Genomic DNA, 13,674 nt, shown 5'->3' with positions numbered 1-13,674 from the left:
CAAAAACTGATCAATGATAATTGTCAGATGGATTAATTCCAACTCAGAAAAGGGTAATTTTTCTCCCTTTGTCAAAAACATTGCTCATTGAATGTGAGAACTAAAGGACAAAATAAGGGAAATGAAAGCTACAAGCCTGCTGAAAACAAACCCATGATCCACTCTCTACTCTCCAATATACATATATAAAATATATGTATCCACAGATACATATTTCACTGTCTATGACTTATGAACATGGTTGAATCTAACAAGATATGAAACAGGGATGGCAATGACTTAAGTCCAGTGCCCTTACCAGTTTCTAATCTCACTAGATTCACCAAAGTCAGGGAGTCCTGAAGAGAAAACATGTGCCTGAATAACTATATATATATATATACAAAATTTAAATAATGATTATCTGTCCTGGATAAATGCAGTTAGCAGCACCTTTTGCAGCCAACGGTATCTGCAGTATGATGTATGCATGTGTGTGTGCGTGCGCATCATATTCTATTATTTCAAATAAAAGGTGGGTGTATATATATATACTTACTCAAGTAGTGCGTCATATGCCATACTGTTGGGAACAGCTAAGTGTTTCATCAAGGATGTGACAATTTCATCCTGTTAAAATAATTATGACAAATAATCATCAAATGGTTTATAAGAACATAAAAATACAAAATTATTTTTCATTTTAATAGAAACATTTTAAAAAAAAAAAAAAAATTGTTTTAAATATTTTTAAGGCATTTCACAATATTTCTAAGACAAAGCATTGTCTTGGTTGTTATAATAGTCACAGTATTTAAATTGTTGTACTCTTCCTGTTTTCTTGAAATATCTTTTGTTATACTGAAGTGGCACTCACCCTAGGCAGGTTGAACCAGCTTCCTTTGAAGAAAGAAGTTTCATGGGAGTATCAAATTTATAAGTGGTCCCCAACTGCATGTATATCTCAGTCAGGGGAGATGACAATGTTAGGTTTTTACAGTTCTTGAAAGTGTCAATAGCACCTGGTATTCCCAAATAGTCACCCATCTGATACTGGCAAGGTCTAACATTACTTAATTTTGTTGATCTAACAAGAACTGGTGTGTCAATGTGATTATGACGTATGTTTTTTGTTGTAGGCAGTAACCTTCCAGGAATTTCAAACTGAGCTTTTCATTTAATCTGTTGTGTTAAACTGTTTTCATTCTGTTTCCAAACTTTTTGAGTAATCTCATGTAGCAGTTCATTTTCTTTCATAAGTTCATAATCTAGAATATTCTAAGTCTTTTGGTCTGAAGCAAAGTGTATGTTCTGATACTATGCTTCATTTGTTCTGTTCTCGATCAGTGAAGAATATCCTTCTAGGCTGAGGTAATTTTTTTATTTTTGTCAAATCTAAAGTGCTTCTTTTGGGGAGCTAGATTTTCCCTCACATTAAAAATCAATCTTGTCTTTATGGAGAGACACTCTAGAATGTGTTTCAGCCAAATATTTTGTTCAGTACAAGATACAGTCTAACATTTATGTTTATCTTTGGTGAGGATAATTTCATTTTTCTATTAGCTGTCTGGCAAGTATGCATAACCAATATTCATATGCAACTAAGCTGGACACTTAATTTCAACTAACCAATAGCAAAAAAGTTACTATAGCTTTAGTTTGGTTATTATCAACAAATTCTAAAAAATAAATCTTATCCAAGAAGGGTAAGCAGCAAATGTCATTCAGAAGCTTATGAATGAAGAAAGATACATAATTAAAAAATTGAAAAAAAAAAAAATGACTTACTGAATGATGAACAAGCTGGACAAAAGTTTTAACCTGATCCGAAATTTCTGTCTTAAAATTGTCTAAAGAAGAAAAAAATAGAATTAAAATGAATCACATGATAAAATAAATATGTATGGAATTCCATCAAAATTTTGACCATGACCAAACTTTTCAAGTTGAAAGTTATATAAAATACAAAACATTATTGGCAAAGTAGTGTCTTTTATGAAGAACAAAACCAAAGTTACCACCAAAAGTACGAATTTCACCTTTTTTATGACTTCTGATCTAGATATTCCTAAATTAAATAAATTCCAAGTTCGACCATGATCAATATTTTGAAAAAAAGTTTGATGACAATTGATCAAGCAATGTTAATGCTAGACTGTACACAAACAAACTTGGTCGAAAGCGTAACCCTTGCCTTGTTGGAGGTAAGAAACATATTTACTTATTCAAATTACTAAAATTATCAGTGAATTGCGTAGATTACTGCTCTTCTCGTTCTGTGAATTTGATGTTTTAACCCCACTATGCATGCAATAAATGGCTTTAACATTATAAATGGAGATAGATTATAAACTATTTATGATTTTATAGCTTTATCTCATTTTCGAATTCCACAACATTTTCTTCTATGAATCAATTGGTTATTCCATTCAACACATGTAATTCATTTAGAATACTTTAAGCTACATTAGAAAATTCTAGTTAGAAATTTATTTGTTTAAAATAAATGAAAAGAACATAAAAGTGCAATACATTTACAGATGGCAAAGTATTTCCATTCATTTTCTTCTAGGGAGTAAATATACCCCTAGAGCAAAATTAATTTCTTTTTAAACTTGAATATGTCTAGTTTGGAGGAGATATCATTTATTTTTCAAGATAAGGTTTTGACATGGTTTATAAGAAAAAAATGAATGCAATATTTTGAAATATAAGAAATTTCTAAATTATTTTTCTTAATATAAATTCAGATCATGAAATAACTAATTTGAAAAAAATAAAATAGATTTACTAATGTACTAAATATGCTAAAATATCATTTTTTAAATGATGGTAAAAATTGAAGTTCTAAGTGACATGTATAAAAAACGAGAGTATATAATAGATTAACTCTCTTGTCTTATGAAATAGATCATCTCCCATTATCTATTATATTTTTGTAACTACTGAGCGCAAGATATGAACTCTTCTAAACTGTATAAATTAACTGAGAGTTACAACTCTCAGGGTGGTCTTTCATAGTCTGCCATCTTGGCAGTACTTACTATGATGGTTTCTCTTTGTATATGCTGTTTTTGTTTCAGTATATTTTATCTTTTCTAACTCATCTCAGTATCCGTGTTTTCCTTAGTGACCCTTCCAGGGTCACAACAGTAACTTAAAGACCAACTTATCTAATAGTATGCTTATATGTCTAAGTATAACAGCACTTAAAAAAGATGGTTCCTTTTGGATGAGACCATTCTAAAAATGTAACTAATTAAAAAAAAAAAGGGGGGGTAGTGGCTTTCCATCTTTATTTCACCAAAATTCAGTTTTTGGCAATTGGTCAAAGTGAATTGTCTTGTCCAATCAAGTAAGGCTACTTTAGGAGACATATATTCCTTTTTTATATGAATAAGATTGTAGCATTAGTTATTGGATTGGATTATTAGCTTCATTATACAAAGTGCAAATCATATAAGAATATGTCATAAATCAATTTGATTTTAATGCTACAGTTTTTTGTTTTTTGATAAGACAATCAAACATATGATATAACATTCGCTTTTATAGAAGATTATTTAGAAATAAATAAAAGAAAATACTTGAAAATTAAAATATCATTTACATTTCAAATTTAACTTTGTACTTTTAATGTCTTAACAGAAATGATTTCTTGCATAATGTATTTCAGGACAGATATTTACATGAAAATAATTCATAGAAAAATATCTTTTTACCGAAAAACGTTTTTGAGCATAAGAATGATATATATTGTATTATAATTTTATTCATTAAAGTTTCCTTTAGCTTCGATAATGGCTTTTGTGTGAGGCTTGAACCTCTTACATGCTAGAATCAAATGGTCCTTGTTCATATCAGACATTACTATAAATATGAAGACTTTTAGAGATCATTTAATGTTATGAGGGTGTATCAAAGCTACTAACGAAAATGACAAATAAAGTTGGTTTATTAAATGTTAAAATGAGACTTCTTTTCACTGTCTTCATTATTGATTAAATTGGTGACCCCAGAATACGTAAGCTTCAACGATGGCCTTATTTGATTATTTTCGTTAGGCTCAAAAGTAACAAGCTTTCAGTATCGCTACACTCCACTTTGTTACAGGATTCTTTCCTTTCAAAAACTCATTTTGCCCGCATCTCATCACGAACAAAACAAAGGAAAGAAACAGAAAAAAAAACCCCAAAAAACTGCCATTTTACACTGACGAGCGAAAACAACCTTCAAATGTCGCTTACTCATCACTTGAGAATTCTCTAGAACACTGTTCTAACACCGGACATTCTTTTTGACAAAACATCCTCGTTGGACACGATAAACTAAAATGCTGATACATATTCAAAGACACATCAACAAAGCTAAAAAACATCTTAGCGAAAACACATTTAACTTCAAATACATCCGACATTTTCACGGAAAAAAATAAAACATTTCAACTGGATATGTTTTTTTGAAATAAACAAAACAAAGAAAAAACACCTTTTCTTTCACAACGGCTACACGTAAAAAAAACGCCAGCCCACAAAAAGAGTTAACACTTTCTTAGTATATGAAAAATTCTAATACCTGACTTGGACTTTCGCTGTTTTGCATGCTACCTTTTTCTATTACTTACTCTGCCTTTTACGTGCATATTACAACAAAAACATGAGTCAACTCGACTCCATTTACACACATGGCGTAAATATCTTTGGCTACAAGAAACACTCCCCTCTTATCTTACAAAAAAATTCTTTTCACAGAAAAGCAACATTTTTTTTTTTTTCCACAGAAAAAATAAATATCAGTTTATTCAACAGTTGAGTCCAACTAAAATGCGTTACTGGCGACTAGCCATGCAAAACACTGTTCACAGAAAAACACACTCAAAGCAATTATTTTTTCACAACCTCCACCAAAGTAAACTCATCAACAAATCAATTCGTCACCGACGTTTAGCAACGAGCAATTTAACGACTTTCAATTCTACTGGGATCATTCAAATTTAAAGAAATTATCAATTCTACGAAACAAATTTGAACACAGTCACAAACAAAAAGCCTCGTGTTGACACAAAAAGAATGGATTTTACAAGCAACTGTCACGGATGGACATATTACAAAATCCTCACTACTTTGAATTTTTTAAATTATAACTGATACACATAAAAGAATCTTTCTTTTATTTTAATAAACATTTTTGGTTTCCTTCCAAAACCTTTTCCAACAAGGGGGTATCTGTAGAAGCTAACACCCGCTATTACAGGCAGGAACTACTTCTCACAACTTCGAGATTTGAAATCCATTTCTCCCTGGCTTGTCCAGTCACAAATCAGCTCTCAGTCACGTGACCGAGTCTATAAAAGGTGAAATCACTACCTTTAATTCTCTTTTTCGCTGGTCTGCCCAATAGCAAACATTGCTGGGGGCTTTTTGCCTCCCCCCCCCCCCCCCGGCCTAACATGAGTACAAAACAAGCTTCTCTTCAAACTCCTACTTGCTTCCACGTACCCAAACGAACATTCTTTGTCATGCTAAAGAACTGTCCTCATCCATACAACTCACACACACCCATGACAACACGGCAATACGCTGAAGTCTTTGTCCTTTCTTTCTCTTTCAAGCGGCTTCCTTCATTCCGACGACGACGACTAGTTATGAACACGTGTGGACGGAGTTGTTCTCTCCTCAACCAGCCGACATGATATTAATTCTACATTCTACCAAGAACACCTTTCTCTTTCTTTCTTTCTTTCTACTTAAACAAGCCTGACATATATCATATTGTCAGATATCTAATCTTCGTCTCCACACAAGGAACTCCTCATGACAATCATAAAAACCCGTGCGCGTACAAACACTGAACTCTCATACTAATACGTTTCTCTCTTGTACTCTTCTACCAAAGCTACTAACGAAAATGACAAATAAAGTTGGTTTATTAAATGTTAAGACTTCTCTTCGTTGTCTCATTTCTATGATATTGAGCACTTTTTCATTACTATATGTCAATTCTATTGTGGGCAATATCAATACCCTCACCCCTAACCAAGTATATATAGAGGGGGTGGGTGGGATTTGGTAACAATTTGGTAACAATTTCAAAAACAAAAGATATAGTAATCCTACTTGAAAAAAATAGATAAAACCATGAAAATGTAATCGCCCTAAAAAAGAAGAAGTACCTGACCACCTCTCTACCAGATTTTTCAGCAGACTGAATACAAAGAGAAGCTAATCTCAGGATATTAAGCACTTTTTGATGACTATATACCAGTTTAAGCAAATTTCTTAAATGCTGCTTCAGTCTAGAAAGATTTCTCTTTAAGATCCATTACAACGGTTGTGTTACTATAAACTTCAGAATTTTTTTGTCTCCTTCAAAGATAGGAGAGAAAAAATTTAAAAATAAAACAAACTGAAAATAATTAAATTTTTTAAAAATAAAATAGAAATATTTTTTGTAACCAAAATAAACGCTTTTATGTTTTATGTATTATGTTATTAAAAGTAAGAAAAAAAATGACTCGTGCTGGGTGTGAACCTCAAAAAGCTAAGTCCATAAGCAAACACACTACCCATTAGGCCAACATGGCAACGTTTTGATGTTGCAAATTTATGTTCTTAAAATGAAAGTAGGAATGTACAGCATTCATGCATGCGTAGATTGTAATTGTTAAGAAAGAACGTTGAAGGCAAGATTTTTATCTGACCTTTCCTTCAAATAAAATGACATTTGTACCTCAAAGAATTTTTCATAATTTTGAGATATTATGGATCCAGATCTCTGTTCTTTCAGTCGATACAATATTCATTGTGGATCATTTTGTATTTTTTTTACTTTTAGCGACACACAACACACACACACACACAGATGACAGAGACTTATCTAATACTGATGATAGATTTTCATTTTATGCCTTTAACTTTTTGTAAATGAAAAATTAAACGACTTTTAAAAATGGCTCTATATCAAAATGGTTAATCATGTGCCTCTTCATTTGTTGTGGCTATCATTGATAATTATGAAGTATAAAAAATATAAAGTCAAATAATATTTCTATTGTAAAAATAGCATATGTCCTCAAATATTTTATTATGCTCTGTATTTGTAAAATAAATAAAAATAACAAAAAGAAAATTAAAAATATATTGAATTCTTGCTTTTTCATTGAAGCTATTTCCTATTTTCTTATTATTTTTCCGCCTTAATTTTTCTCAGAAAACTCTAAAGGAATAAAAAACATTTAAAAAAAAAAAAAGAGAAATAACATGCTTGTCACAGGTACATTGTTACTGTATTTAATTTTTTCTGGTGAAACTATATTCAATGTGACAGCATCTTTGCCTCGAATAGACTTTTCTCCTACAATAGGGTTTTAAATTCTACTTCCAATCACTCAATGATCTTAGCCCTTTCTTTGAGTGTTAAAACACCTTCTGTTAAGCCTGCCTTTTATGGAGTGCAAAACACACCAGTTATAATGGTTGATTCATTCCAACATGCACAGTTAGCGCTTGTCCAGAATTCCACTCTTATGATAAAACAAAATAATAAGAAATCATGACAGAAAGAAAATATCATACACCAAAAATCATAAATTGATCAAGTAGTTTTATTTTTATATAAAAGAAAAAAAACGAATCTTTAAGCAAATTTTAGTTTTTCCAGTACTTTCCCTCCTCATGTTAAGAATAGTTTTCTAACATTTCGATTTGGAGTTATTTCTTTTGTTTCTTCAGAATGTTTTCAAAATGGGATTGCGAGATCATCGCTTATAGTTCAGCCATAAAATTTAATTTTCTTATTTAAAAATAAAACTTGATCAAGTTACGTGATTTTTGATGCATGACATTTTCTTTTCATCATGGGTACATATACCATGGATTTCTCTTTATTTTTGTTTTTTTGTTTGTTTTTTCATGGGGAAAATTCTAGATAAGCACCATATATTTTCTTTCTCATATTGAGACTCTGCAGGCCAAATAAACAAGCTCTTTTATGATAGCAATAAGCTAAATCAAGACAATCTCTACTACTTGATCCAGATTTTGGCTCATCCCAGCCATCATATGTTCAGCTACATCAAAATTCAAGGGAAGTATTCAAGCAACATCTGTAAAATCATTTTGATCACTAAACTTTAACAAGGAAGTTATTACTACTTGTGTCATCAGCAATGATGACTTGTGGTTTCGACCACACAAAGTTATCAGGTTGACAAGAAAGTTCTTGCGGTTTTTAACTTTTAAATTCAGATGAACATATCTTGGCTCAAACAAAAATTTATTGATCGAAATAAGCACCATCAGCATCCATAGATTTTTCCTAATGCAAAACAAGTGTATTTATGCCAGTAACGTTAAAATCTTGCGTTCTGGTGGCAATGAAGTCGCTGAAGGCATTTTTGATATCACTTAGGTTTTTGAAGCATTTCTCACGCTGAAAGTTGTCAAGATACTTGAAAAAGTGATAGTTGGTAGGTGAGAGGTCTGGAGAGTATGGCAGATGAGACAGTTTCTTAGTCCAATTCGTTCAACTTCTGCAGGGTCGGTTTAGCAACGTGCTGTCAGGCATTGTCATGAAGGAGAATTGGGTATTTTCGGTTGAATAATGCTGAGTGTTGTTGTCGAAGTTTCTGATGTGTTTCATTCATTTGTTGACAGTACTTCACTGCCGTAATGGTTTCACCTGCGTTCAAAAATCTGTAATGGATGAGATTGGTCGCAGACCACCAAAGTCAGTGTGACCTTCTTTTGGTGCAACTCTGGCTTCAGGAAGTGTTGTGGAGCTTCGTTGGCGTGTAATCACTGAGATGAGCATTGCCAGTTGTTGTAAAGAACCCACTTTTCATTGCAAGTCACAACCTGATCGAGAAACATGTCGTTCTTTTTGTGTAAAAGAGGGGAAGATGACACTAATGGTGTTTCTTTTGTTGTCGTTCAATTCATGAGGCACCCATTTATCAAGTTTTTGTCTTTCTAATCTCTGTCAAGTGGTTGGAAATCGTCATATATGTTTCATCTAATTCAGAAGCAAGTTCTCGAACAGCTGTACATGGATTGGCTTCAACTAAGGCTCTTAATTGATTGTCGACATCTGATGGCTGACCAGTATGCTCTATGCTCATTATCTTCAAAATTCTCGTCGCCACCACAAAATTTCTTAAACCACCATTGTACTGTGCGTTCAATAGTGGTTCCTGGGCCAAATGCTTTATTGATATCATGAGCTCTTTCAGCAGCTTTTCAGCCTAGCTTGAATTGAAATAAGAAAATTGTGCGAATTTGCTTTTTATTTCATTTTGTATTCAACGTTCTGAAAGGAAGATATAATTGTTTTAAAACGATTGTAATTTAAATGGTTAGATAGAGCAAAAAACGCTCTTTAAAATTATATATAAAGTAAAGGTATTATAAAGAAAACTTATTTGAAAATACATGATTTGAAATCAAAATTTAAAATTCCGTCAACCTAATAAAAGCTGGTAAATACAGAAAGCGTTTAAAGCATTTTATGGTAAAATGAATAAAAAAAAAAAAACAATTCACTTACTGAAATCATTTGTAAGGTTAAGTGAGCACCACTTAAACAAAGCAGTTCCAAAATAAGTATCAGTCTCCTAAAAAAAGTAATGTTAATCAAATAAGTCAGAAAAACAAACAAAATCTATGAAACAAAATATTATTTTGGGATCAAATTGTGGTCATCCCTATAATAGGTTTAGCAATCATGCAACTAGGGTCTTTTATTGGCTCGTTTGGTTGTTTTTGTTTTATGGCATATCAACCCTTTTCAGGTTATTTAATGCCAAATTCAGTGATTTTGAAGAAAAATTTTTTAATAGAATATATTTTTTTTTCAAGTCGGTTTCAATTTAACCCATAGTTAGAACCCTAACAAGTACTACCACTCCAAGTCAGAGTGGACCTGGGAGCAATGGCAATTAAAGGGTGGCTCCACACTCCCCAAAGCCTGCATGCTGGGGCCTCACCATTGGATATAGTTTAAGGTCATATCCAGGACCTCTTTTATAGGAAGTAATATGAATTTTCTAAGATAATTAATAAAGAAGTTAAAAATAGAAGGAAATTTCTCCTGTGAGATTAGTTTTATGTTTTTATATATTTTACATACCAAATAATGAGAAATAATGATTAACTAATTGATATATTTGACAATTATTGATAAATTTCATTAAATAAAGAGAAGGATAACTTTAAAGAAACAAAGGTAAATGCATATTTCAATGAGCGATATTTTTAGTAAATTTGTAATTAAACATAACTATAGGAGTTTCAGAATGAAATTTTCAGCAGATGTTTACTTTAAGCGAAAAAGGCATTTAAATAAAAGAAATTTAAATAAGTATTTGATTTATAAACAATGCAGGCAGAGCAGCAGAACTTTTAACTTTATTAAAGAACATTTTTAAATAACGTTAATAAAATTTTTAGAAATAAGTATTATTTTTACATTTCCTAATTGTAACATTCACAAATTTTACAACTAGGATTTTTATAATATTCCCACATTTTTTAAATTAAAAAAATAATTTATTGATCGAAAATATATTTTAGTATGTCTTAAATGAAATATAGATTTTTAAAAACCGTTTTCGAAAAATTAAAGAAAAAAAGAAATGTCATTCCATTCTGAAGAATCTACTTTTAACCATTTTTTTCTTTCTTTAATTTTGTTAAACTGCATTATTTATGAATAAAATAGTTATTTTAATTTCTTTTTTTTAAATAAAGTATTTAAAAAGTTTCTTTTATAAAGTTCTGTATTGTTTAAAAATAAAATCCTTATTAACTCCAGAATTGTTTGTTAATATTAAATGTAAAAAAAAAGAAAGAAAAGAAAATGAAACTCTTTAATCAATCATATTGACGTCTTAGCAATAACCTTGGTAATGGTGTGATCCCTTTTAATGTCCCCTGCAGTCATGTAAGAGTTAAAGCCCCTTTTTTCTGCCTTTTCCGCTAAAGTAAAGACCTGCCAAATTTTTTTACAAACAATGACAATAATAATAAAAAAGGGCTATGACAGCATAAAAACACAAACCTGATTTTATCAATTTCCCTGTGAAATGTAGATGAATAAAAACAGTAAATGAAAGAAATGGGGTAGAACATAATTCAATTTGTTTTTCCAGACAGCAAACAGTTCAAAGTCAATTCATTTTTTATTCTTTTCAATTAGTTAATCACAGCAAACAAAAAATTACAATAACTATTTTCTATAGATTTTTAACTCAATTGCTTATATGATCTCTATGAAAATTATCTGGATTGAATCAATTATAGATAAAATAAATAAATGAATCAACTGAAAGCTCTTTTTCATTGAGATGTAAAGGAAGGTACCACTCCTTTCCTGCAATCGCTCCACTTGCCCTTGATCATCACCTTATAATGCTGATTGTTTAGCATGAAGACATCAAGTATTATTTTTTGAGACTTTGGTATGATTCAATTGAGTGATTCAAATGAGTATGGTTCAACCCTTGTATCTTGGCTCATTAACAAACATTCTAACTATTATGTTAAATGGATCAATTAAGAATTCTTAACTTCTTTTGATAATCTTGACATTTGATACTAATAATAGTCTATACATAACATACTTTTCCCTCCAACAAATTTATAATTAACGATTGAAATTATGTATCACAAAGAAGCCAATTTAGTGTGCGAAATTTGGATTTCAACTTGTGCAAGATCATTTTTTTTTTTTTTGCTTATTTGGATAAATTGTGAAAATAAACAAAATTTAATTTCTTTCTGTTTTTTTTTAAAACTTCATTTAGGTTAATATTTCGCGATCAGCCGATTTACTTTTTTAATGTCAGAGTTTTTTGGGGGTTTTTTAACTTTATATGCACACTATTGTGTATCTCTATGCATATAAAGAAAAAGAGCCACTCCACAATATAGGTTTTTAGTTGTCTTTCACAAAACAAATTTTAGACAATGAAATTTTTACCCTATTATAAACCACATTTACCACAGAATGATATTGCATTTGTAAGGATTTTTCACTTATTTGACCCTTGCACATTTTTAGTTATGCACTGTGGAATTTTGCTCATCTACAAACAGCACATAATAGTAATTTTCAACATATTTTGAATGGTCATAATTTGATAATTGAGCTAAAATAAAATTTGGTATTATTGCTTATCTTTTGCAAAGACCTTTTTCATTCACATTAAAATATATATTTAGATATGATGAAAAAAAAATTGGGGTTAGGGATAACTTGTATTTATTAAAAATAGAAAATGCAAGGAGGGCTTTATCTTATCATGTGCTACAAAAAAAAAAAGAAAAAATTTCTTCATTTCTTTTTCTCTCTTAGTTTCCCTCTCTGTCTTGCTCTAAACAAGTTTGTCGACCTACTCCACGAATCTCAAAACTCCATCATGACAAGTTTAAAAAAAAAATACATGATTAAACTCGGATCTCCAACCTCCAACGTAGCCCCCCACTATCATGTCTCCTTTTCCAACATCAGGAGTTTATGTTCTAACCTTCCAGAGGTTAAAACTCAATTACAGGAGACTAAACTAGACTTATTATTTCTAAGTGAAACTGTCATTGGACAGACTATTTCCCTAGATGAGTTCGTGATTAAAGGATACTCTAACTTAACTTCCAAATCTGACCCTCAAGATCGCCATGGGCATGGAATATGTGCCTATATTAAAGATGGCTTTCCATGCGGTAGGGACATCTCCAGAGAAGATCCTAACTTACCTTATATGTGCTTCCGGGTTGCACTAACTCACACTACTGCATTTATATTTACTATCGCCCCCATAACAGCGGAGTTACTATCTTTAAAAGCATATCTGAGAAAATTGACCAAGTTCTATCAGCTTATCCTTCAGCTAACATTCACGTCTGTGGAGACTTCAATGTTCATAATGTGGAATGGTTGACCCACTCAAACAAGACCGATGATGAGGGGAGGTTCTGTCATGATTTCTCCATTGCTTATGACCTCACTCAGATTGTTCACGAACCCACCCATGTGCCCGACACTGACGGCCAGTATGCGAGTCTCCTTGACCTTTTTCTCACAACTTGCCCTGAACTATGTTCGGTTTCCGTTCTGGCTCCTCTTGGAACTTCCGACCACTCTGTTGTATAAATTAAGATAAAAATGAAATGTAATAAGTCCTCAGACGTACCTCTCATACAGTATATCGATACACTATTGCTGACTGGGATAGCTTCCATACATTTATATCAGATCTACCTCTGCGTTCCATGTTTAAAAAGGATGTGTCCTCTATAGTATCAGACCTGACAGAATGGTTAATTGTAGGTATAGACCGTTTCATACCCTCGAAAACCTAACAACCAGCCATGGTTCTCTCCAGAATGTGCACACAGAAATCACCTTTTCCATTGCTTCCAACATAATAGATGTATTGAGACTAAAGCCGCTTTCAGAACTGCCACCAACCATTGTAAGAAAGTAAGAGAGTTGTATGCTCAGTCCATCAAGTATAAAGTAGCTGAGCAGCAGCTTGGTTCCCACCAGTTTTGGCAAATAGCAAACAGAATCCTGAACAGAAGCGTGTGCTCTATCCCAACTTTCATAAATGGACCCGTCAGATGATCGTCAAATGGATCTCGTCAGCATCAGACAAAGCCAAGAACTTTGCAGCTAATTCTACACTTTGCGATCAAGGCT

General features: G+C 31.8%; 1 protein-coding gene across 1 annotated transcript in view; it reads right to left on the bottom strand.

Annotated features, from left to right (window-relative positions):
• The window catches only part of LOC145286076 (small subunit processome component 20 homolog), a 169,371-nt gene that overhangs the window by 143,549 nt on the left and 12,148 nt on the right, over positions 1 to 13,674 (bottom strand). The window contains exons 3-5 of the mRNA XM_080134747.1: positions 9,523 to 9,589; positions 1,768 to 1,829; positions 539 to 609 (exon numbers count right to left, since the gene is read on the bottom strand). Of these exons, the coding sequence (XP_079990873.1) occupies positions 539 to 609; positions 1,768 to 1,829; positions 9,523 to 9,589 (200 nt within the window). The remainder of the gene's footprint in view (positions 1 to 538; positions 610 to 1,767; positions 1,830 to 9,522; positions 9,590 to 13,674) is intronic.

The sequence above is a fragment of the Euprymna scolopes genome, chromosome 10 (assembly GCF_053919585.1).
Source record: "Euprymna scolopes isolate OS-2025 chromosome 10, ASM5391958v1, whole genome shotgun sequence".
Lineage (NCBI taxonomy): Eukaryota > Metazoa > Mollusca > Cephalopoda > Sepiida > Sepiolidae > Euprymna > Euprymna scolopes.
Note: the sequence above shows the minus strand (reverse complement) of the source record. Positions and strands in the feature narration are given on the sequence as shown.